The 26,104-nt window shown below is 47.3% G+C and overlaps 1 protein-coding gene across 6 annotated transcripts in view; it reads right to left on the bottom strand.

The window, feature by feature from the left end:
• The window catches only part of GTF2I (general transcription factor IIi), a gene marked incomplete at its 3' end in the record, with an annotated part of 104,048 nt that overhangs the window by 18,122 nt on the left and 59,822 nt on the right, over positions 1–26,104 (bottom strand). For all 6 annotated transcript variants that reach the window (XM_082712627.1, XM_082712625.1, XM_082712628.1 and 3 more), the window contains 7 exons: positions 20,557–20,667; positions 19,286–19,351; positions 15,939–16,122; positions 12,182–12,240; positions 11,136–11,207; positions 4,448–4,631; positions 2,466–2,524 (listed from right to left, as the gene is read on the bottom strand). In XM_082712627.1, the coding sequence (XP_082568753.1) occupies positions 2,466–2,524; positions 4,448–4,631; positions 11,136–11,207; positions 12,182–12,240; positions 15,939–16,122; positions 19,286–19,351; positions 20,557–20,667 (735 nt within the window). The remainder of the gene's footprint in view (positions 1–2,465; positions 2,525–4,447; positions 4,632–11,135; positions 11,208–12,181; positions 12,241–15,938; positions 16,123–19,285; positions 19,352–20,556; positions 20,668–26,104) is intronic.

The following is a 26,104-nucleotide window of genomic DNA, read 5'->3' as shown; positions in this document are numbered from 1 at the left end:
CACAGAAATACACGGAGAGATGCACGGTAAAGGGACTCAGAGATCTGACCTGCCGCTGCCCACGTCTACAGCCGGGCTTCTTTCCTTCCTCTTATGCACAAGACAACAAACCCCTCGTAAATAAAGGGAAAATGAGCCACCGCAGAAGACATGGAGGACATCACTTACTTAAAAGACACTCGAGGCTTGTTTGGTGGCGCTTCGGATGGGGGGGAGTTGACAGAGAGAGGAGCGAGCGAGCGAGAGAAAGAGTAAGAGGGAAAGGAGCGCAGAGCACGAGGATCACGTTCAGGGCGGAAGTCATCTGTGTCTGTGGACAGAGGCAGTCTAGAAATGCTGGGAAAGTTCTGGAAATACTGCTAAAGGTCAGTGGCTTGGGAAAATCTCATAATACACTTTTACTTTGGGGAAGTACCTTAAAAGCTCTTACTTTTAAAAGAAAACCTACCATCTCAAGTGTTTCGTGTGGTGTGGCTCAACCTTTCAGCCAGAGGAAGGAAGTCAGGTACAAACCAAAAACTGGTATTAAGAAACATCGAGACTCCACTTCTCCAAGGTCAAGAGCTTCTGTTCCCTCGTCCATTTTCTGCCTCACCCAACACCTCCTCTGCTGGTGAAGGTCTCTGTACTACTCCTCCCAGGAAGCGGGTGCCCCTTCCTGTTCTGCCCCTTCAAAGCTCAACCACCTGGTTGTTACAACTCCAGGACTCTCTCCCACGGGACCTGTGTGTGTCTGTTCTAAAACTGAGGGCAAAGTGCCCCCATGCGTTGAAGCACACAAGTTTTATGACATCTCATGTCATGCCAACGCTTACGCAGACCTTCCTAATGGGGTAACTAACTTGTGTTACGCAGTCGGACCCGAACTAGCCCAGCGAGAAACAGATGCCTGGCTTACCGGCAGACCAGATGACCGGTCCTGCGGGAACGAAGAACGACAACGTTACCTCCCGCCACGGTCTCCGGAGAAAGGTGGGAGCCAAGTACCATTAACGATTCAGAGCATCGAGACTCTTCTCGGACGACAGATCCCAAGGATCTCGGCCAGAGGACGACAGGTAAGTACACCCGACCCCGGGCTCCCTCAATATACTGTCACGTTTGCGTCGCTACCAGAATGATCAACCAGCGATTCCGTAAGCACAACCTTGAATTTGGTGCTTCTCTTGAGAAAGACTTGGACAGAGCCTCTCGTCAAGGTCACACTAATCCAGGTGACCCCAGTCATACCTTCAAAAATACTGCTCCTTCTATCACTTCCCTCAGCAAAGCCTGGCTCCTCCCCGACCTTCCCTGTGTCGCCAATACTTCCTTTGTCTAAATCAAAAGCAGGCCGAGGAGGCCGCTGGGCGGATTCTGCCGCTCACTGATCACACCGTCTCCCCAGCAGGGTTCCTGGCACAGGGGAATTCGGCTTCCCCTGCACACGGTACATCTCAACCATTTCGCATGCCACCAGAAACACAAATGACTCTGCTGTCTCTCCGGGATCCTGGTTCGCCTTTGCTGGCTGCCTGCAGGGACCCCCAGGGCCTAGTACAGACCTCGTGGGTATCGTTTTTTTTTTTTTAATTGACAGAGAGAAAGAGAGACAGCGAGAGAGGGAACACAAGCAGGGGGAGTGGGAGAGGGAGAAGGAGAAGCAGGCCTCTCGCCGAGCAGGGAGCCCGACGCAGGGCTCTGCTCCCAGGATCCTGGGATCACGACCTGAGCGGAAGGCAGACACGCAGCGACTGAGCCACGAAGGCGTCCCTCTTGTCTGCCGTTGTGTGTGAACAATTAACTGCGTGAATCCCAAATCGCCCCCTAGCTCTTGGCAACAGAAGTCCGTGAGTCTATAGAAGACACACGAGCTGCGGTCACTTTTTCTGACACTATGCCCGCTGAACAAAAAGATGGCAAAGGAATAAAGGCACACTTATAGTTCAGATGGAGAAAATAAAACCATTCATTCACACAACGGAGACTGAGACCTCCCAGTTCCACGGGGCTATGAGGTCAGTGCAGCTGCTGGAACTGCACTGTTTGTCACTGAGAAGACGGGGGCCGAGTGACCACAGGTTAAGGTCCGCGTCTGCAGGCTCCGCCACATGAGCCACAGGCTGCGACCCAAGACTCAGAATGTGCTTCCCCGGCGTGAGATGTGCTCTGAGTGTAAAAACTCACACCGCAGTCGTAGCTATTGTGTTTGCTGATGTTGACTAGAGCACGGAACACAGATCGGGCTGCCGGAATATTAAAAATGACACATGCTGAATAGTAGTGATGCTTACTGAACACCACGGACCTAAACTTGAAGGCTGAGCTTTCCCAGAACTACCTGGGTGTGCGCTGCTACCCGAGGGAGCCTGTACTAAGCGTCCACATACGGTTTCTGGGGGAAAGGGAGAAAGAGGAGTTCTATCACTTTATAAGACTGAAGAACACCGATCTGAGCTTTAAAAAGGAACCCATAGCTATCTTACCTGGTGTGTTGGTTCTCGGCTGAGTGACTTCGGTAGTGCTGTGGGTCAGAAGTTCTGGTCTGCAAAAACACGGGCGGGGTGAGTAACCGCGCGCGGAACGCCCGACAGGCCACCCCACACAGCCGGGCGCTGTCCGTGACTTCATTACGCTTCAGTCACACTTCACTTCCAGTGGGGGGGAAGTCAGCTGGAGGACTCGATTATTTTGAAAATAGCAATTTTCACAGATTCAGGTTCCGACCGAATGTCCTCAAAGGCACGTGAAGCTCAACAGTGCGAAAGCAGTCGCTGTCTCCCCAAAACCGTTCAAGTGCTTCTGAAACCGCACGAGCTCCACCATAATACGGCCAAAAATATCTAGCTGTGCCGAACTGGAGAGTCCTCTCCCTTACACGGGGAGACCCAGTGACCATACACATGCACAAGGTCCAACGAATAAGCCAGAGCTATGCATGCTACCGCCACAGCAGCCTTCTGTAGTCAAGACAGGCCTTCGGCACCCTCTCCCTCCCCACAAATCACCCATTCCACCACCCTTCAAACTCAAGCCAGAAGAATCCTTTTAAAATGCAAATCCAGGCTGGCTGGATTTAAAAATGCACCTGGCTGGCTCAGTGAGTTAAAGCCTCTGCCTTCTGCTCAGGTCATGATCTCAGGGCCCTGGGATGGAGCCCCGCATTGGGCTCTCTGCTCAGCAGGGAGCCTGCTTCTCTCTCTCTGCCTACTTGTGATCTTTCTCTCCATCAAATAAAATGCAAATCCAAATTATTATTATTTTTATTTTTAAAGTAAGTTCTTAGCCCAATGTGGGACTTGAACTCGCAAACCCCAAATCAAGAGTCGCACACCACACCAACTGAGCCAGTCAGGGGTCTCACCAACTGCTCTTACTTACTTGTTTGTCAGAGAGAGCGAGTACGAGCGAGCACACAAGCAGGCAGTGAGGCAGCAGAGGCAGAGAGAGAAGCAGGCTCCCCACTGAGCAAGGAGCCTGAAGGGGAACTCGATCCCGTGACCCTGGGATCATGACCTGCTTAACTGACGGAGCCACCCAGACGTCCCCCACCAACTTCTTTTAAAAAGAACTGGCTTTAGGGGCGCCTGGGTGGCTCCGTCAGTTAAGTGACTGCCTTCGGCTCAGGTCATGATCTCAGGGTCCTGGGATCGAGCCCCATGTCGGGCTCCCTGCTCAGCCGGGTGTCGGCTTCTCCTCCTCCCTCTGCGTCTTCCCCCCTTCATGCTCTTTCTGTCTCTCTCTCTAATAAATAAATAAATAAAATATTAAAAAAAAAAAAAAAAAAAAAGAACTGGCTTTAAAACCTTTTCATTACCCCACTGACAGTACAGGACCAAAGGCTTCCTCCGCGAGCCCGCCTCTGCCTGGCTTCCCACACCCGCAGAGAACGCTGCGGTTCCGGGACCCGCCCTCTCTCCTCTACTTCTACTAGTGCCTGTACTCGAAGCTCTTTTCCACTACTCGATGCACCCATCTACTGGCCACCCTCACCTTCTCCCCCAAAGCAAAAAAATAAACACCTTTTTGCATTTATCTCTGTAACAAGCCTCCCAAGACAGGGTTCCTGTTGGACCCAGCTTTGTCCATCTGGTGCCTGATACTAAACAAACATTCCCTTGATAAACAAATCTAACTATAATACAACTTTATTTTAAATATGGACAGTAAGTCCAACAGGAGGGGGAATAAAAGACCCCACCTGCATGAAATTAATCTTCTTTTTTTTTTTAAAGATTTATTTAATTGCGAGAGAGTGAGAGCTAGAGAGACAGAGCACACAGAGAGACAGAGGGAGAGGGAGAAGCAGGCTCCCCCACCAGGCACGGAGCCTGATGCGAGGCTCGATCCCTGGGATCATGACCTGAGCTGAAAGCAGGTGCTTCACCGACTGAGCCACCCAGGCGTCCCGATATTAATCTTTTCTTAAGGACAGCATTACATTTGCTTCCGGAGATCATCATCTTACCTTTTAATAACAAATTTAATTCGATTGCCCACTTGTATGATCTTCTCCAGCCGTGGGATGCCGTACCATGAGGGACTTCTAAAAGGAATGTTTTCGGGCAGTCCTTCCACGTAGAGGTCATTGGGATGTGCCTCAAACTTCTGGTAAGGAACAGCCTTGGCCTCCGTGCTCCCCAAGGCTTCAGCTTCACAAAGGAAACACAATTCAGGAGATTAAGCTCCTGCTGAAATCACAGTTTAGTAGAATCAAAAGCAAAATAGTGGTCAACTTTTTGAAAAGCAAAGTAAATTCTGGAAACATACACACTAACTACGGAAACAGCAAAGGCAAGTATGAATGGCCCGTGTTCAAGAGGTAACTTCTGGTGGAGGGAAGCTTCTAGATTCGAAGACCATCTTAACAGCTCTACGATCCTGTAAGAGCTTTTTCAGTATCTTTGAGAAGAAATAAACAGGATAAGAGAACTACCATAGAGAATAAAGATAAATAAATTAAATACTACTTTGTCAAATCATCTGGAGACTGACTTTGGCTGCTACCTGTGCTCTGAGTGTGAGAATTCTGTTAGTGGCTCCTACACAGTTACTACTTTTTACTTATACTGCAACGGTAAGATGAATGTTCTTTATCCCAACTACATGAATGTGGTGTTTTTTTTTTTTTTTTTAAAGATTTTATTTATTTATTTGACAGACAGAGATCACAAGTAGGCAGAGAGGCAGGCAGAGAGAGAGGAGGAAGCAGGCTAGCCGCCGAGCAGAGAGCCCGATGCGGGGCTCGATCCCAGGACCCCGGGATCATGACCTGAGCTGAAGGCAGAGACATTAAACCACTGAGCCACCCAGGCGCCCCTATGAATGCGGTATTTTAAAAGTAGCTTCTGCAAAGAATGCATGGAATGGAAATAAAAACCGCAGGCCAAGACTGGCTTAGGTTAAAAGGAGCTATCAACCAAAGCTCCTGCTTGAGTTTTGTTTAGACCCAGATTCAAAGCAAAACCTTTATATATATATTTTTTTTAGGATTTGTTTTTTTAAAATTTATTTTACAGGCAGAGATCACAAGCAGGTGGTGGGCCGGGGAGGGGGAGAGAAGCAGGCTCCCCACTGAGCAGAGAGCCCACTGCGGGGCTGAATCCCAGGACCAAGATCATGATCTGAGCTGAAGGCAGAGGCTCAATCCACTGAGCCACCCAGACGCCCCTCAAAGCAAAACCTATTTTAAAGGGACTTTTCAGATGAACGAGGAAACTCGCAGACGGAGTGTCCAAGAGTGGGTACAAAGAACGGTTAATTGTGTCAAGTGTGATGACGACGCGGTGCTCGTGTAAGAAATGAAAGCTCTATTCAGAGGCACGCGAACACAGCATAAACGATGCAGTGCCTGTGATGTGCTTCGTGTTCCTCCCGAGGGGAAAAAAAACAGGAAAAGATGAACAGTGTGTGGGGTGCCTGGGTGGCTCAGTTGGTTAAAGCCTCTGCCTTCAGCTCAGGTCATGATCCCAGGGTCCTGGGATCGAGCCCCGCATCGGGCTCTCTGCTCAGCAGGGAGCCTGCTTCCCCCTCTCTCTCTGCCTGCCTCTCTGCCTACTTGTGAGCTCTGTCTGTCAAATAAATAAATAAAATCTTTAAAAAAAAAAAAAAAAAAAAAAAGATGAACAGTGTGGACAATCCTCATGATCACTGATTCTGAAAAATGGGTACATGGGATGGGACGCCTGGGTGGCTCAGTGTGTTAAGCCTCTGCCTTCGGCTCAGGTCATGATCTCAGGGTCCTGGGATCGAGCCCCGCATCGGGCTCTCTGCTCAGCGGGGAGCCTGCTTCTCCCTCTCTCTCTGCCTGCCTCTCTGCCTACTTGTGATCTCTCTCTGTCAAATAAATAAATAAAATCGTAAAAAAAAAAAAAAAAAATGGGTACATGGGAACGCATTGCACTGCCTTTCCAGTTTTGAGCAGGTGGAGAATTAGAATTTTGAAATGTAAATCTGGCATCTGTAATCCGTGCTCTGAAGCCGCTCCGGGACAGAGCTCTAGGAAGGAAGGTCAAGGCCTTCCAGTTAGCTTCCTCCTTGTGTCATGAGCTCTGAATCCGAAGGGCCCAAGTACAAGATCCCTCTCTTGCTCGTCTGCTTTCTAAAAAAGACTTTATTTATTTACTTGTCAGAGAGAGAAAGAGCGCACAAGCAGGGGAGCAGCAGGCAGAGGGGGAAGCAGGCCCCCCACTGAGCAGAGAGCCCGACGCACAGGCTCAGTTCAGGACCCTGGGATTGTGACCCGAGCCGAAGGCAGATGCTGAACGGCTGAGCCACCGGGACGCCCAGGTCCTCTCCACTCCTAGTGAAGACTGTTTATCTGGAACCGCACACAGTGTGGTGAAGACCACGACTGTTGAAAGGAACACTCGCTCAAGAAATACAGCAGAGCCTTTCACACCCGGGAGAAACCCACAACACAACTGGATGCGTAACAGAGTAACAATTACAGGGGAAATACGGCCAGAAAGAACACAGTCATGATTCGAATGGGATTCCTATGAAATAAAAAGGAATCAAGCGCTGGAGTGGAGATACGAAGAAAGAAGTCGCGAGGCAAGGGAAGGTCAGCTGCGCAAGCTGGTCGCCGGGGAGGCTTCCTCTAGAGAAAACAAGCCCCCTCGCTCCCCCGTGCCCTCCTGTCCACAGACCCCACGCCACCCTCGGACACTTCGTACTTACCGCAGCTCTGCCCTGTACCTCTCCCCTGGTGTCTGGGGGCGCCCCACTGCCTTCTGCTCTACCATGTTCTCAGCACCTGGCAACCAGGTGTCCGCAGGTGCAGAAGGCCTACAATGGACTATTTTGACGAAGCAGTGGAAGGAACCTTCTAGACTTATGATGTTTGACACTTACAGAAATGTAAGCTTTCCCCCCTTTCCTTTTAGGAACCTTAGAGGAAGCAGCAACCCTCTCTACGGTACTTACAATCCTAATCTCACCCAAGGCCAAGAGCAGAAACAAAGAACCAGACTTTTACTGTTTATAATGTAGCGACAGGTAAGCTCTTACTTATTTATTTTCTTAGCTCTGACACGAGGCCAGAACATTTTCCATTGGCTCCCTCTTATGGGAATGAGTACATGGGCTTGTCCACAGCCTCTCCTTTCCACAAGGCCAACGTCAGCTCGCATGGCAAGCATCAGAGGTGCCGACAGGTTGGGCCGACTCTTTTCCCAAGTTCAACTTCCGGAACCGCACGGAAGGGCAAAGTTTAAACCTGTTCATGAAGATCCCGGTGGGCTCTGATGGCACTATGGCGGCGGCCTCCAACAGACTCGTTTCACTAAACGCCTCGGAAGTACAATGCCCTTTCAAGTAGGGAAGACACTTTGGTTTCTCGCTCATTAGCTGATCTCTGACCAGACAAACTAGGAGGACGGAACTTGTCACTAAGGCCCTGCACTCACACTGGGTAGTCAAGGCCAGGGATGAGGAGAAAATACTTAAAATCCAGACTTCTCCCCACTGCCTTCCACTGCCAGGTCCAGAGCACAGCAAACATCAAGTGCACGGATTCTGCAAACAACACACCAGCCATGACCTAAGCTCGCAGCTGCCATCCGAGAGGTACCCCAGAGCTGGTTTATTACGTCTAACACCCAGTGCCATGCACCCCTCTTGGAAACCACAGGCCAAGTAAGAATCATCAGCCAGGAGACTTGGCTTTTTGGGCGGTAAAACTCAAATGGCTTCTCCCGCAGAGCAGGAAGAACCGCTGCGGTCCTCGGGACAGTCCGCGCCGGCTGCCACAGTGCCCTCCACGCAGCCTCCCCCGCGCGGGGCAGCTGGGGCGCTCAGGACGGCCTCTGGTCTTCTCCGCGACATAACGGTCCGAGGCCACATGCCCACGCGTCCGTGACACAGGCCTGTTCCCCAAGTATCCGGGCAGCACCTGCTCTAGCATGAAGCGCAATTCTAGCAGTGGCAAGACGGGCAAGATCTTGGCCGGCGCTGTAGGGGGAGGCAGAAGACCCCCATCTGTGCTCCGAAGAGCGAAAACGGGCTGACACAGGATGTGCTCCGAGGCGTGCGGCTGACGGGCCGCCCAGGGAAGACCGGGCCCCTGTGGCCACACCGGAACGGAGATAGAAACAACAAGGAGAGGCACAAAAACACGAGGTCCCAGCAGGACGGCACGACCTCCAAAAACTAAAGGACAAAGGGGAGCCTCGGTGGCTCAGTGGGTTGAGCCGCTGCCTTCGGCTCAGGTCATGATCTCAAGGTCCTGGGATCGAGCCCCGCATCCGGCTCTCTGCTCAGCGGGGGGCCTGCTTCCTCCTCTCTCTCTGCCTGCCTCTCTGCCTGTTTGTGATCTCTGTCAAATAAATAAATAAAATCTTTAAAAAAAAAAAAAATTAAAGGACAAGGAGAGAGTCATAGAGCCAGTCCGGAGTGAGCTGGGGGACAGTCCACGAGGTGACATTAGAAGACAGGGTGGCCACGAGCAGGGACTGTGGGGTTTGTTCCAAGAACAAATGGAGGCCGTGGAGTAGAAAACAGAAAAGGGACTTACGGTTCTAATGATATTAAAACCTATCGGCTCTGTAGCACCAGCTCGGACGTGTAAGAGTCGGCAGCAAAGAAGAAAAGGGTAGGGCTCTGGGCTGAGCTCGAAGTCCGGTCAGCAGGAGGCTTTGTGAGAATCAAGATATCCAGGGTGACTCCCAGGGCTCTGGCCAGGACAACAGGGGAGAGGGTGGTGTCCCCGGATGGTCGGGGACAGGAACATGGTTACAGAGGGAGATAAAGATCCTCATTCAGGGACACCTGGGTGGCTCAGGGGGTTAAAGCCTCTGCCTTCGGCTCAGGTCATGATCTCAGTGTCCTGGGATCGAGCCCCGCATTGGGCTCTCTGCTCAGCGGGGAGCCTGCTTCCCTCTCTCTCTCTGCCTGCCTCTCTGTCTACTTGTGATCTCTGTCTGTCAAATAATAAAATCTTAAAAAAAGATCCTAATTCAGACACATGAAGTTGGCAGAGGTACCAAACAGGCAGGGAAAAAATAAAGTTCTGAAGTCAAATGAGTGTCCAGGGCTAGCAGCTTAAATGCAAAAGCCATCAGGAAATAGAGAATCACGGTACTAAGTTCGCGCCAAGAGACGGGAGGGAACAGCTGCCGAGCGAGCGCGGCAGGGAAGGCGGCAACCGACTCAGGACGGAGCCGCCAGGCCGCACTCCAAGCGCAGACTGACTAGAGGGAGGTGCCATCAAGAACGAAAAAGACAACCAGTGACCTGGGAAGAAACCCAGAGTCAGCCAGGTTCGAAACTGCCCGTATAAATGGTTTTAACCGTGAAAACAAGCAGCAGCAGCAGCACAGCCCGGACTGCACAGACTGCTGAGAAGCACGACATAGCAGGGTGGAGTGGCCCAGGGTGACAAGAGATCCCACGGCGACAAACCAAACCCAAGTACAGTGACATGTATGGGGACGTGAGCCAGCAAGGCCAGGGACAAGAGAAGAACGGGGGCACACCCCGTTTTTGGATAACCAGCCCTCAGGGACAGGCTGTGACCCAGGCCTGCTGCTACAGAAAGCCACACCAAGTGCTACAGAAGGGGCCAAAGACAAGGGACTCCTGGGCCGCAAGGGGCCTGGCGCTGTACCAGCAACACTGGGTCAGAGTCACTCGGGAAAGGAGTTCATGCTTCTGCCGTACGGCCCCCTCCCCTCGGCACAGGTCCACAATTCTGCATGATTAACACATGTACATTCACCGATGAAAGAAAAGTCAGAATGGCTGCAAAGAAACAGTCCAGAAAGACAGATGCTAGCAAGGCTGCGGGGAAAGGGGAGCCTCCCGCGCTGCTGCTGGGAGCGGACACAGGTACAGCTGCTGCAGACAACAGTATGGACTGCTGGGAGCGGACACAGGTACAGCCGCTGCAGACAACAGTATGGACTGCTGGGAGCGGACACAGGTACAGCCGCTGCAGACAACAGTATGGAGGCTCCTTAAGAGCTACCCTACGACCCAGTAATTTCACTACTAGGGATTTACCCCAAAAATACAAATGTAGGAATCCAAAGGGGCACGTGCACCCCAATGTTTATAGCAGCAACATCACAACAGCCAAACTGTGGAAAGAACCCAGGTGTCCATCGACAGAGGAGTGGATAAAGAAAATGTGGTGTGTACACACACACACAAACACACACACACACACAAAATGGGATACTACTCAAGCCATCAAAAAACTGAAATCTTGCCATTTGCGACGACGTGGATGAACTAGAGGGTATTACGCTAAGTGAAATCAATCAATCAGACACAATTTTTGTAGCATCTCACGCGTATGTGGGATTTAAGAAACAAAATCGGATCACAGGGGAAGGGAGGGTGGAATCAGAGTCAGACAAACCATAGAAGAGTCTTAATCACAGGAAACACACTGAGGGCGGCTGGAGCACATGGGGTGGGGGATGGGGTCACTGTGCCGAGCAGGAAGGCAGGCATGTGATGGAAAGAGCCCTGGGTATTATGTAAGACCAATGAATCACTGACCTCTTCTTCTGAAACTAATAAATACATTTTATGTCATAAAGGGGAAAAGGAAATGAGGTGTATCATTTCACTGTATTTACTTTCTTAAAAGCAAAATTTGGAAAACTTACTCTGTAATATACTTTAGTCGTGGGGAAAATCAGACTCACCAAATTTTTTGCAGAAGAGCTGATCTACCATTTTTCGCAATTTAGTGATTCTGGCATACCACTCTTCCTTCACTGTAAGAAGAACAAACACACAAACGTCCTCAAACTGGTCACGTCACTAAACCAGGTCAAATAAGTAGTACGATTTTTTTCCAAGTTTATTTAAGCAATCTCTACACCCAACGTGGGACCTGAACTCACGACCCTGAGTGAACAGGAGTCGCCCCTCCACTGCCTGAGCCAGCCAGGCTCTCCTGTTCTTTTTAAGATTTCAGAAGGTGTTTCTTAAAATCAGTGCTGACACCGACTAGAAAGAACGGCGGATGAAACGATGACAAAATGGAAAATTAGTAACGAGGCGCGATTTCACAGCTCGAGTGGCAGGACCACAGCTCAGAGAGAGCAGAGCTCTGGCCCCTGAGCAGCAGCGGCGGGTGAGCTCCACGACGGTGCGCGGAGGGACGGGAGGGCGCCGGCAGCTCTCCATCACGCCGACCTAAGCGACAGGCTTCCCGTGCGCCGCCTGCACCCCCCGGCCTCCAGAGCCGACAGAAGTAAGAGAACAAGTCCCAAGTGTGTTTCTCCAAAACGCGTCTCACAGACAAGTGATGATCCCCACGGCTCTGTGTTCTAAGTTAGCCCTCTTATGTCCTGTGGACAAGGACGAGGGAGGATTCAGGGGACTCACGCAGACGTGGGTGACACTGATTCACCGTGCCAAGTAACAGACTCTGTGTCTCAGAAGTGGATGAGCTTAGCTCTCTCAGACGGCTCAGCGGTGTGATGTCTGCACTTACTCAAAATGGATTATTAGGAAGAACCTGAGTTTATCCTTCTAGAGAACAGAAAATACTATTTCAATACTGTGTATTTCTTGTATATGATGTTGTGATTTGATGTTTTGTTGTTTTTTTTTTAAAGTAACTTCTATGGCCAACGAGGGGCTCGAACTGGCGACCCCGAGATCAAGGGCTGCGCGCTCTACCAACTGAGCCGGTCAGGGACTCCACTATGACACACAGTCTGAAACAAGACTGGAGACCTACCTCCGGAGGCTGGTTTATCGAGCTGTAAGTCCTCCCGTGTGGAATTCAGAAGTTCATGTCTGCAAGGTGAGAAAAAGTACCAAGTGTTTACCAGGTAAGATTCAGCGAAAGTAGCAACTACTAGTACTTATGTGACACTCAGTAGTGAGGGCAGGCTTTAAAAAGACCAGACCATCTGAACTGCTGCGCACAATTAAACTCTCATCTCCGGAGATTTCTAGAGAGTAATCAAACCAAACGGTAATTGCAAATAGTTTCATAAGGTGCATCTTGGAACATGCATCCCTCACGGAAAGAGTTCCCTTTGCAACTAACCAAAAGATGCCCGATCACAGCGGAACACCAATGAAGGGACCACAGAACTCTATGATGACATCCTTTCATTTTACTTTATACTCAAGACTACCTCACTTCAACACATCTATAAATTGGTTAAAAAATCCTAACTATATTTCAATAATATCACATTTGTGAGACAGATTACATGTTTTTTTATTTAAAAACTGCCCAGAAGACCTAATTTCTAGATCACAGCATTTTCACCATTTAACTTGTACAGCCCATCACTCCTTTCTGGGTGTAGTGACCTGAAGTCAGGTGCTGGCAGGGGTGGAGACTGGGTCAGAAACAAGAATGACCCTGGTAAGAGCCATCTCAGAAATGCCAGAAACCAGCACAGGAACAAATCAATGGTTACAGAGAGTGCTTAAATAGTATTAGTGAGCTATAAATAAAACATTTGTTCAACTCTGTAGAATCATCCTTCTAAAACAAAATATATCCATCAAGATGAAGCACCTTCACCGTTAGAGAAGGGCTTACAAGTCACTCTCAAGGGGCGCCTGGGTGCGCTAGTCAGTTAAGAGTCTGTCCTCGGCTCAGGTCATGAGCCCAGGGTCCTGGCATAGAGTCTGGGATAGAGCCACCCTTCTCCCTCTCCCTCTGCTGTCACCCTGCCCTCTCCAATAAATAATCTTTGAAAAAAAAAAAAAAAAAAAGTCTCTACTTTAAGGTTAGCAAATACTGGCAGTGATATGTACGTTAAAAAATATATATAATAAATTCTATATAAATATAATTCTCTATATAAAAGTTCTATATAAATATAACAAAACTATAAATTCTATATTTTACTTTGCTATTTAAAAAATGAATTTAAAACCTCTAATATTAAAAGTACAACTGAATAAAATGACAGTGTAAGAGAGTTTTCTTAAACTTATTCATGTAGTAATGTGTAGGGGGAGGGGGATCCTTACTGATAGTCCTTGGCGAGTGACAGTTGTAGAACAAGCCCATTTAGCTGACAATTCAATTTCAAGAGTCCATTAGATCTCACAATTAAAAATTTATTTGCAACAAGGTCCTCTTTGGGGAGGACAGCTCACTCATTATCTTGAGATGCCTCCTGGGTCTCTTTCATGCTTAGTTAAATCTTAAAAGCTGTCATTCCCTTACTGAATACCAACACAGAGAGAAGCATGCTTGGCTGTAATCTTTGACAGAAGTGGTTGTTAAATTCCCCCTTTTTTTTTTTTTTTTTAGCAGTTCCACAGTGTTCCCAAAGTAAGGAAGCTGAATACTTCTGCAAATGATAAATACTGTTATTCAACTACTTTTTTTTTTTTTTTAAGAGATAGATTTATTTATTTTTTGGTCAGGAGAGAGAGCGAGCACAGGCAGGCAGAGCGGCAGGCAGAGGCAGAGGGAGAAGCAGGCTCCCTGCCGAGCAAGGAGCCCGATGTGGGACTCGATCCCAGGCCGCTGGGATCATGACCTGAGCTGAAGGCAGCCGCTTAACCAATTGAGCCACCCAGGCGTCCCTGATATTTTTATTTAAGGTTTATTTTATTTGACAGCAAGCAAGTGAGCGTGCGCAGGGGCAGGAGGCAGAGAGGGGGAGAAAGAGACTCTTAAGCAGACTCTGTGCAGAGCCCAAGGCAGGACTGAGCAGAAACGGAGAGTCAGAAACGTAACCGACTCCACCACCCAGGAGTCCCTAATTCGATGACATTCATTTCCTTTACTGTTTATAGTTCAAGAGATCTCAGGAAAAAAGTTTAAAAATCAGTTGTAATATACACACAGTTCAGAAAGATTCATTTCCAACACAAGGACTTAAAATGAAAGCCGTGGGGCGCCTGGGTGGCTCAATTGGTTAAGCCTCTGCCTTCGGCTCAGGTCATGATCCCAGGGTCCTGGGATGGAGCCCCACATCAGGCTCTCTGGTCAGCAGGGAGCAGGCTTCTCCCTCTATCACTGTGTCTTGCTCTGTCAAATAAATAAATAAAGTCTTAAAAAAAAAAAAAAAAAAAAAAAAAAAAAGCCCTGTTTTTCAGCAGAAGCAAACCCATCGCCGTTCCCGGGGGGCCTGAGAACTGCTTGGTGTAGACCCTACTGGCTTCTCTTTCTCAAGCCTGTACCCGGCTGAGGAACGAGCACTCAACAGAATTCTGACCAGAGAAGGGTAAGGCCACCTCCCAACAGAAACAAAGGCAGCTGCGGTCCCTCCTGTACACCCCGCCTGGCTGCGGAGCCCGTGTTGACGGCATCCAGCACGCTGCTGGTCTAAGGAAACCAGGAGCACAAGGAAGAATCTGGAGGAGAGAAGGAGAGCCCCACACACCGGTTTGTTTGTTTGTTTGTTTGTTTTTAATTTTATTTATTTATTTGACAGAGAGAGAGAGAGAGAGAGAACACAAGTAGGCAGAGAGGCAGGCAGAAAGGGGTTGGAGGGAGGCAGGCTCCCTGCTCAGCACAGAGCCAGGCGTGGGGCTCAATCCCAGCACCCTGGGATCATGACCTGAGCCGAAGGCAGAGGCTTAACCCACTGAGCCACTCAGAACCCCCCAACACCAGTTTTAAGCGTCCCACCTCTGACCTCCTCGAGAGGGAAGCATTCTACTGCGTGAAGTCCACTCTCGAGGGCTTCTGTCCCTTTCGGCTGGCCACAGATCCTAACTGCTCCCCAACCCTTTCCATGTCAGAAAGTCTCCATCTGGGGTGCTGCGGGGGCTCAGGCTGTTGAGGGTCTGACTCTTGGTTTTGGCTCAGGTCATGACCTCAGGGTCGTGAGACCTGAGCCCCAGGTCGGGCTCCCCGCTCAGTGCAGAGTCTGCCTGAGATCCTCTCTCTCTCTCAAATAAGTAAATACATCTTTAAAAAAAGAAAAAAAGCAGACCTAAAAACAAGACACTGTTTATGGGTACCGACTGGTACTGTACTGCTTTTTAAAAATACTTTACTGATACATTGATCCTCTATTCCTTTCTTCAGGAGACTCAGCAGAGAACTGGAGAACAAAACTGACAGTTCTACGTCAATCACACATGGGCAAATATTCATGTTCCAGAAGCCAAGTCTGGACATGACTAAGAAAATCCTGTCCACAGAGACACATTAAAAGGTGGAAAATAAAATAATATATAACTCGGGCGCCTGGGTGGCTCAGTGGTTAAGCCGCTGCCTTCGGCTCAGGTCATGATCTCAGGGTCCTGGGATCGAGTCCCGCATCGGGCTCTCTGCTCGGCAGGGAGTCTGCTTCCTCCTCTCTCTCTCTCTGCCTGCCTCTCTGCCTACTTGTTGATCTCTCTCTGTCAAATAAATAAATAAAATCTTTAAAAAAAAAAAAAAATATATATATATATATAACTCAAATTTAATTAAAATACAGCCCTGGAGGTTAATGAACATTTGACAACAGTATAAAAAAATGCACTAAATGAGAACAAAGACAAGAGTCCAAAGAGAGTCTTACTTCTTTATCACAAAACGAATCCTTTCCTTGGCCAGTAATATCCTCTCAAGGCGAGGAATTCCGTAAGTCGATGGCCTTCTAAAAGGAATTCCTTCCGGAAGTCCTTCTACATAAAGATCTTCAACGTGCGACTGGAAAAGAGGGTATGGGATCGTCACAGGACCTTTGGCTTTTATAGCTTGAGCTTTAAGGATAAAAAGAGAAAGGAAAAAATCATTAATTGAGACAGGGATTAGCAGCACAGTCTGTACAACAGAGTAATTCAATACGTACTGCTCTGTAACTTTTATGACTCTACTTTTGCTTCTGTTTTAACTGAATCAGAACAAAAGCAATAGAAGGGAACTAAAAGAAAAAGAACGCCAACGATGCAGGTGCTCCAACCGAATCTGCAATCAAATAATGCGTTATTTGGGGGTAATGCCAGATGCAGCCGGACGTTCTGCTGAAATTTAAAGAACATATACGATCCAGAAAAACATACCGGTTCACATCAGCTAAAGAGGAAGACAAGTCGTATTTTTCAATGATAAACACTGGTATAAAAAGGGATTTTTTAAAATGAAATTAACAGAAGCAGAAGATTTTCCTGAACTGTAAAGACTCTGCTATAGTTTGTCCAAAGGTAAAATAATGCAGTAGCTGCAAAAGGTCAAAAGCCTGGGGAGTCTCCAGATTCCAAAATAATGAGAAGACCTCAGCAATCTGATCAAACAACTTCCAAAGGGTCAGATTCTCTAAACAACAGGGCACCATGAGAACCACTGGGCACTCTAGGCCGTGTTTTCAGGGGTGATGGTGGAACTGATGTCAAGACGATTCTCTCCCGTCACCCAACTCCCGATGTCGCATTGTTTTCAAGTACGCCTTAAAGCCGACGTGGGGCCTGAACCCACGACTCCGAGAGCAAGAGTCGCCGGCCGTCCTGCCTGAGCCGGCCAGGCCCCTTCAGCTCCCCCTTCTGAAATGTGGACTTCTTAGAGCTGAAGTGACAGGACGGCTGGGACACTGCAGTTTTAAAGGTTTCAAGAAAAAAAGCATCGGCTAAGTTCGTCCCCAACAGAGGCACCTTGGCAGACACCATCAAAATCCCGCAGTTAAACCTTCTGAGCGGAGTCCATGACCGCAGATGTCCTAGCACCGCAGGGCAGGTACCTACCACATCCTTCCAGACTTCTCCTTCACGAGCACAGCCCCGCCGAGGAAGCAGCCTTCCAGCGAGTGCGCCGCAAGGACAGTAGATGAGCTACTGACCCGGCCATGGCCCCTTTAGCCCCAAAGCAGGACGGACTCCGAAGGCCTCCCCTGGCTCCCTCCTTCTCCCACAGGATCGCCCTCCATCAGAACAGCCGCCCTTCTCACTAGTACTTGATGTTAACGTCTGTTTGCTAAACAGGAGTGCGGGTGCTGACGTTTCAGGGGACCACGGTACTCATTAATACCGGCTACCTTAACATCCTCTGTTAGACACCCTGCCCGTGAAAATCCTAGTCACGTAACAAAGAAAACATCTTCCCCTAAGGCTATCACCATTAAAATTGTTTCCATTGGGGCGCCTGGGTGGCTCAGTGAGTTAAGCCTCTGCTCGGTGGGGAGCCCGCTTCCCCCCTCTCTCTCTCTGCCTGCCTCTCTGCCTGTCAATAAATAAATAAAATCTTAAAAAAAAAATTGTTTCCATTTGTGAAATGTGAGTATTGTTCTTATACTCACAATAGTCAGAAAACAGTTTTCTTATATGCAAAATAATGCGATAAACAACCATCACAACAACAGCAAAAACATGATTTTTGTTTTCCTTTTTGAGAAGCACTGAAATTTGTAAAATTGTTCTAACAGTAAATTACTTTTACTCTAAACACTACTACAGGAACTATATAATAAAGTATGAACAACAAGCACCATGCACTTACGGGCCACCTAATACAGACACTAACTACACCGTCTCTCTTATCCAATCTCCCTAACACAGCCTCAGGGAGGATGAAGACAAAGCCCCACATTCTGTCCCCCGGCCTGCAGCTGTACCAGCGCGGAGCAGCAGCGCCGAACACAGAACAAGTTCTGGAATTTTCTGCTTTAAAATGGACCAAGTAAGATCACAGGAAAATGCCAGGGCTACTGGCGAGGCAAGGCCACTAGGAGAGCCTTAAGGAGAAGTTACTGAATCTGTTACTGAGTTTACTCTCCTTCCGAATCTTCACAGAGGGGTCGGCTGTCATCCACGGAAAATGCTACAGGAACTACCGCTTCCAGCTAAGGAAATAATGCCAGTGGTGCTGTCACTTAAGAACTTCACCTACAGAAACTCCATGAGTGGGAGAGCACTACAAAAAAACGACTTTCAAGTGAAAATTCAGTATAATCAGCCCATTTTCTAGACTGTTAGTCCACCGCAAAGTTAAGAATCCTCCAAATAATGGGGTGCCTGGGTGGCTCAGTCATTAGGTGTCTGCCTTCAGCTCAGGGCATGGTCCCAGGGTCCTGGGACTGAGCCCTGCGTCTGGCTCCCTCTCTCACTCCCTCTGCTTGTGTTCCCTCTCTGGCTGGGTCTGTCAAATAGATAAATAAAATCTTTTTTTTTTTTTTTTAAAGATTTTATTTATTTGACACACAGAGAAAGATCACAAGGAAGCAGAGAGGCAGGCAGAGAGAGAGGAGGAAGCAGGCTTCCCGCTGAGCAGAGAGCCCTACATGGGACTTGATCCCAGGACCCTGAGACCATGACCCAAGCTGAAGGCAGAGGCTTTAACCCCCTGAGCCATCCAGGTGCCCTAAATAAATCTTAAAAAAAAAAAAAAAAGAATCCTCCAAATAAAAACACAGTTCAAAGAAGGTTGCTATTTTTAGGCATTACCTACTTTAGGTAATACATACCAACTGGTACTAACATGGTGCTTGTTTTTTGATCACTATTTAAAGGCAGATTTAGGACAGAATAATAAAAGGAGACAAGAATTAACTTCGATCAGTAGTCCAGAAAATAAGGACACAAGATGAATGATGGACTCAACCGAGCAGATGACAAAATGACTCATGAAAAAGCTCATCTTCAATTCGATGGCCAAGATCTGGGACTCTGCAAAACACTTGTAAATAAACTCCCAGAGGAGCTCGGTGAAGGGTTAAAAGAAATGCTAACTGGTAATCCGAGAAGAAAACTTTCCCGAAGCTTCACAGTCATCCAGGCGACAAGGTTTCTAACACCCGAACAGGCGCTCTCCACGGGCTTCTGAGGGAGCGCTAACTTCAGTGAGAGAAGTGAACTTTCTCACACTGCATGAACAGTAACCCCACTGTCGAGAGGCTTATCAACCAGCGACTGCAAGAATGTCTGAGTTTAGACCTACCGTATTTTCTCTCAAACAACTCTTCCACTTGCTTCCGTAGATCAGTAATTCGAGCATTCCACTTCTCTGAAAAATTGAGAGTTCCGGTTACATCTGATCACTAAACCCCGGTCTGGGGGCACTATTCTATTACAGTGACCCAACGTCTAGTGGCTTATTTTCTACATAATACATCCTAATTGTTCTTATGTGAAGTCATCTCTACGCCCAAGATGAGTCTTGAACTCATGACCCCAACCAAGAGCAAAAGTCGCACATCTTAATTTTTAATAATCCAAATCCACCTATGTAATTTCACTGCTTTCTTAAGCATTTCTTAAGAATTGTGCTGCTCAGAATTGGTCCAATGAGAGATTATAAGAGGCATTTTTAAAGTTTATTTTCGAGGTACAACTGGTGGCTCAGTCAGAAGAATGTCCAACTCTTGATCTTGGGGTTGTGAGTTCAAGCCCCACACGGAGGTACGGATTACCTCAAAAAGTAAAAAATTTTGAGAAAAATAAAGTTTATTTTCAGAACACTGAGTACCTTCTTTTTAGCCTGAGAATGTCTAAGAAGGTCAGAAAAGACTAGTCTAACTGAACAGTATAAAATGGGGTGTCGTCCAAGGTCATTCAGGAACCCCTCTAAAACCTAAGTTGTGGAAATCAGTATTTACGTATCGTTGAGTGCTGAGGAATAGAAATACATGTAAACGTACTAAAAAATCCAACTTATAACCAGTATTTATGACTATGACAAATTAAAATACCAAAAAGCTATTTAGAAAGTGTAGCCGTTACATGTTCTACCTATTCAAAATATGGATTGCACATAATCTGCCCCACTGACGTTCTATTTAGTCCGTTCAAAAAGATACACCATCTACTGGGGCTTGGGTTAGAGTAATTGCTGGCAGTTACACAGAATAAGAAAAATCAAAGCGTAAAATAGATCTTAAATTAGGAAGGTTTTAAAGCTAAGAAAAACGACTTAATTACAGAGTCATCAAAACTGATTCGGAGTCTATTCACTGTACTTAACATCGGAAGACGGGCTGGCTGGTGCTTCGGACAGCGCACCCTCCGCTTCGAGAGCGTCCGTGGGCGCCCCTCAACCTGCCCTGGTCCTCCTCACATTAGAATGAATCTACAGCAGTAACAAATTTTAAAGCATCTGCCCTGCCCCGCCCCCAGACACACTCACAGGTGAGCGGCTCTGAGTCCTAGGGGAAACAGACAATGTCTGGAAGGCAAGAAAGGAAAGGGGTGTGTGTCTGCGGCGGAACCTACCGAAGTTGAACTCCCGCACCTTCCGCTTCCCGGCATTGGCAGGCTCCGCGACGGGCGGCTGGGGGGGCTCGCTGCTCTTTGGTCTCTTGGTAGGTGGAGAATAATCATCATCTTGAAAAAGAGAATTGTCATCACTGGAGGAACAGTCTGCGTGAGCTCCGGCTACTGTCTGTTCGATTCTCAACGTTCAAAGGTGGGGAGCCTTTCTGCCCGCTGGCGGCCGCAGGCGGCACTTCTGTGCGGTCATTTCTGGCCCACTCCTTCCCGGTGACCCCTGCAGCTCTCCTGCTCTCGGGGACGTGCTCAGCTGAATGGCCCTCATTTTCCTCTGCCTGGCATCCTCTTCTTTAGTTTGTTTGATTTGAGTTACAGCCTCCTAAATTTCCCTTCTCCCCAAACCCCTCTCGGATCCTAAGACTACAGTTTCTTTCAAGAAAAAGGTTTGAAGAGAGACAGATACCTAAAATCATACAAATATATACAAAAAGGGGAAGGAAATACAGCTCGAACAGAGGAACTTGTCAGCTCATACCAAATCCAAGCATGCATAAACACGGGAGGGGGTAACTGGGTGTCGACCACTTTTTTAACAAACACAGAACTTACAGAATTAATGGAACAGGGCTACGTTGTTTGTGACACAGATAATGCTAGAGTCAACACAAAACCCAGGAGAAATGAGCAAGCAGATACTGAAGTAGAACACAGATTTCAGACGACTCTAGTGTGAGTTCATGCTACGTCTTCACAGATATGTCCTGCAGCTCAACCCTGCTAGGAAACTTCATCTAAGGCCAGAATTAAGGACATCTGGATAAGAAAAGCAATCAAGAGCATCTTTTTCTAGAACCCTGATAATGTCCCATGGCACAATCGTAACTTTGCTGCTCAAACATCACCCATAATTTACTAAAAATATCACTTTAAGAAATCTCTACTTGAAACTCAATGTGGGGATAGAAAAAAAAATAATCACTGTGTTAAAGAATCACCAAAAAATGCCATTCAAATACTACAGGTTACTCCTTGAGACAACCTTCACTGTCCTCTCAACAGCTCAAGAAACCGGCTCCACGAACGCTGTGTGGCTTGACCTTGTCACCCCGCTCGACAGTGCAGCTGAGATCAGACTCAGTGCAGCTCCTAGGGCTGAACTAGCACGGTACTCTCCAAGAGCTAACAAGATATTCAAATCCACCCAAACACGTGACGTAGCCTGGAACAACCACACAGGACTTCTGAGCTCTTCGTATGTCAATCGCGGGAAAATCAGACCAGAGCCTGAAGCGCCCGCCATTCTCTCGAGGCATCAGAGCTCACAACGAGACGCTGCCCACGAGGCTTCCCCTAATGCCAGCAGATGCCCGAGCGGCCTGAATCATCTGCTCGTTATTCTACTCTCTAGTGAGAGAAAGTCACCGATGCAACCAATACCGGATTAAGTCGCATCAGGATCCACTTATGAGCTGGGAAGACCACGACGCCACATTTAGGGGATCCTGGGAGATGGGATCATACGACCGACTTAACAACACTCCGGCTTTCACGTGTGGACTTCCTCAAACCCAGAAAAAAAGGAATCTATCATAAAAGATCTTAAAACTAGAAACTACTAGTAAAATAAAAGTTAACCATGTCCTCTGGGCTTATTAAATTACAACAAGCATTAGTGGCCAAATGGTTACAAAAATGGTCCAAACACTATAAAAGATTATTAAGTAATTAAATTCAACCTAAAAATTTGGCACAGTTGCAAAAACATACGCACTATCATTAATACACTTGCCCTTCCATTCTGAAAATGTACTGGAAAAAAAACCCAAAATGTCTTTCTCCAATTCCAGATTTTTAGAAGCCTACAAGCATGTTTATGCTAGTTTGCATAATGAAATGAAAGACACTCGCTTCACCTATGAACACTGTCAAACCATTTTGTTCTATTTCAACTAATCTCTACCCCCAACTGGAACCGGCTGGAACTCACGACCCTGAGATCAAGAGGAGCACACTGTGGTGGCCGAGCCAGCCTGGGCCCTGCGTCAAAGCCTTTTAAAATGCTTAATGTTAAAACTTCTTTACAAACATTAAGCAATGACGTTGAAAACAGAAGTACTTTCCCTGTGGGCTAATGTAGCCTATTTCTATAGGTCACCGTTTAAGCTGTTAACTGAAATTACATAAAACGAAAACCAAAAGAGCATAAAATTAAGAAGACAAGAGAGCTGGAGGGTAGTAATGAAGAATCCCAGCAATTCTATTAGGCTGACCTCAACTATACACTCGAAAACCCAAGCCCAAGGGAAAGGGCACGAGGGCTTGTCTCCGGTGTCAAGTCGGCTTCGATCAGTCCGGCCTTGTTTCACAACGTAAAGGATTTAGTGGGATAAACATATTTTACAAAAGCAACCTCACTAATCATAAACAGAAAGAAAAGGACAAAAACAAACCTAGGAGAGTGTGTGCAAACAAGACAAGCTATGGAGCAGACTGGGTATTATTAAAAAGTGGTTCCCGTTTCTCTCCAGCGACAAGTCTAATCTGTACATGTGAACCAAGAGATGAATTTCATTATTGGTGATAATAAGAGAGCACACCACACATTCAAGTAAAAGACTAACCCACTTCATATATTTACTCATCGACCTTTGGGTGCTTTAAATCCTGTGACACATGGAATGAAACCCCAGCCACAGCTATGAACTTCCACAGTCTCTTCCACTCTCTGCTGCAAAAAACTCCAATTTCTTTCGTGAAAGTAAGAGAAAATGTTATTCTTGACCTCGAAAACCTTGACCCAAGGGGCCAAAATTACTACTGCTCTGTTGCAAGACTATCAAACAAAGCTCTAAGCATTTGCCTCCTCTGACAGTCAGGTCTGGCAGACCGACCAGTCGTCCTAATGATCAGGGCATTTCCACACTTCTAGAAGCAACCACTTTTGTGTTAAAAGACACACATTTCAGGAAGCTTCAAATTCAAGCCCAAACTAAAAATGTTTACATCATCAAGGGTAAACGCTTTTAAGATAAATTTCAAAATATTTTAACGTGGGGAAGCTGTTATGTGGGAACAATAAGTATCATGCTACCAGGACTAACCAAAGCTCCTATCCCACCTTGAAAAAAGGCAGCTACTGTCCCTACTTCAAATCCGCACTTTAACAAGCCTGTTCTCCTTTTTGCAACATACTTACAAATATACCCACAGGACACCACAGGCTTCAGAGCTAAAATGTATTATGGCATCCTGAATGCTGAATACATTAGCAAAATATGCAACAAATTTTCTGGTACTTTTATTTGCAACACAATCCAACAGTAATATTTTCATCATACAATCTGACACAGATCATTTAAAAATCAACATAAGCGAGATACTATCCCTTTTGAAAAGTACACAGAATTACCCTCCACATGTCAAATTAATGGACAGTAAATTTTCATCCACGGATCCAGGTCCCAATTCCTCTAAAACTCTAATTTCTACACGAACAGTTGGAAGTTCATTACGTGACTCTTCAGCAGCTCTAATATTCAAAACACAAAAATCTCAAATACGAACGTACTCCATCATCCAGAGCCTGTGAACAGGCCAGTAACATTTCTAAGCCAAGCAAAATGACTAAACAATGACAAACAGCAAAGCCTACTGACTGACTCTCCTTTCAGAACACACCCAAACTTCACCACTTTTATCGCCACGGCCTCCACCTGGTTCTAGAACCCCCAGCTTTGCACCCCGGGGAGCCCGACGCAGCAGCAGCCTTCTGCTCTGGTGGTCTCGCTCCGCTCCTGGTCTGCTCTCGGTCTTTCAGAAAAGAGCCCCGTTTCCTCAAAGGGAAGGACAGAACATGGTGCTCCCCTTGATCAAAACCCTCCAGGAGACCTGCCTATCTTGTTCGCGCACAGGCCCAAGGCGCACACACACAGCTGGGGACCCACAGTGGGCACCTGCAAACCACAGTCCTCGAGGACAATCGGCAGCCAGACATTTACGAGGCTCCTATGCACGAAAGTCACGGAAAAGGATTCCAACAGAGGATGACGGCGTCCTCCACTGCCCGTCCACCTGCCAACTGTGTGCGGAACCGCACGCCTGTGTTGAAGTATTTACATGTTTCCACGGACATGGGAGAGAACATCTACTTCAAACATAGTTTTACTTAAAAAGATGACGTATTGAGTTCTAAATGATTAATCTCTTCACTATCAACGTAAAGAAAAACCGGGGTGAGGCCCTAAAAAAGTCATGATCAGGGAACTTCTTCTGAAGCAGAGCAGATCGCCAGATTACCAGCCTGTGACAGCGCCAACAATTCTGTAGGAAGGTTCTTTCTGCATGCATCGGACACCAGGCGGCTATCTGATTTTACCCCCAAATGCGGGCACGGTGTTTACCAAATTCAGGCAGGCGTGGTCCCCTTATTCCAGAGGCAATATCCCAAACCTAAGTCACACAAGGGGGGGGAATGTGTACCACTGACTCCAAGGACAAGTGAATCCCCACGAATGGGACAGCACAACTCCAAGCACGCCACCAGCTGCCTTACGGACTAGGATCCTAGATGATGCGTCTGCATCGATGCCAAATGAGCCTCTTTGCATCTCCACGATTCCAAACACAGAGAGCGATGAAAAAGTGCTATGCGAAACACTAACAAACTTATTTGATGACAAGTTTTTTTTTTCTTCTTTCCTATAAACTATTTGGGAGACCCAAAAAGACAGGGAGAAATTAAAAGCCATCCCAAGCAAGTAAGATTATCTTCATTTATCTTTTTTCTTTGAAGATTTTATTTATTTGTGTGTGTGTAAGAGAGAGAGCACAAGCAAGGGGAGCAGCAGAGGGAGAGAGAAGCAGGCTCCCCGCTGGGGAGCCCTACATGGGACTCGATCCCAGGACCCAGGACCCTGGGACTGTGACCCGAGCCACAGGCAGAGGACTCATCCAACGGAGCACCCAGGCGTCCCTATCTTCTATTAAGCACAGCGTTTTCCTAAACAAATCTAACATTATTATCTAGATACACTGCTCCTTTTAAACCTGCTTTGTTCACGAAAGGCAGGGATTTTTCAATCTAGAAATCTCAAGATTTCTTTTTTTCAGGCCACTTACTTAAAACCAAAGTGAACAAAAAACCACCCCCGTTTCAATGCCTGTGTACTTCTTTCTATTATGAGGAAATACCACATTTTATTTTTCTCACTATCGATATTTAACTAGTTCCCACCATTTTGCAATCATCTTTCCAGAGAAAATATACAACATACACTTGTCCCACAGACGTGCATGTTGGTTCTCATCGGACCTTCCTTGTGATGCTCACAGCTGACCCCCTTCCCCCGAGCCTGGCATTTCGCCGCTCTTCTGAGCAGAAGACATTCTCCCGCTTGTGGATGAATTCAGCTGAGCCGAGTAAACTGCCAGCGCGGTCTTCAGATTCAAAGACACAGCACTCACGGCTCTCCTCCGCAGTGTCAAAACCGAGAAGACTGACACGCTTTAGGCTCATGATCCACTTCTTTCATGATTATCTTTAAAGGTGCTG

This window comes from Mustela nivalis (assembly GCF_964662115.1).
Source record: "Mustela nivalis genome assembly, chromosome: 19".
NCBI lineage: Eukaryota > Metazoa > Chordata > Mammalia > Carnivora > Mustelidae > Mustela > Mustela nivalis.
Note: the sequence above shows the minus strand (reverse complement) of the source record. Positions and strands in the feature narration are given on the sequence as shown.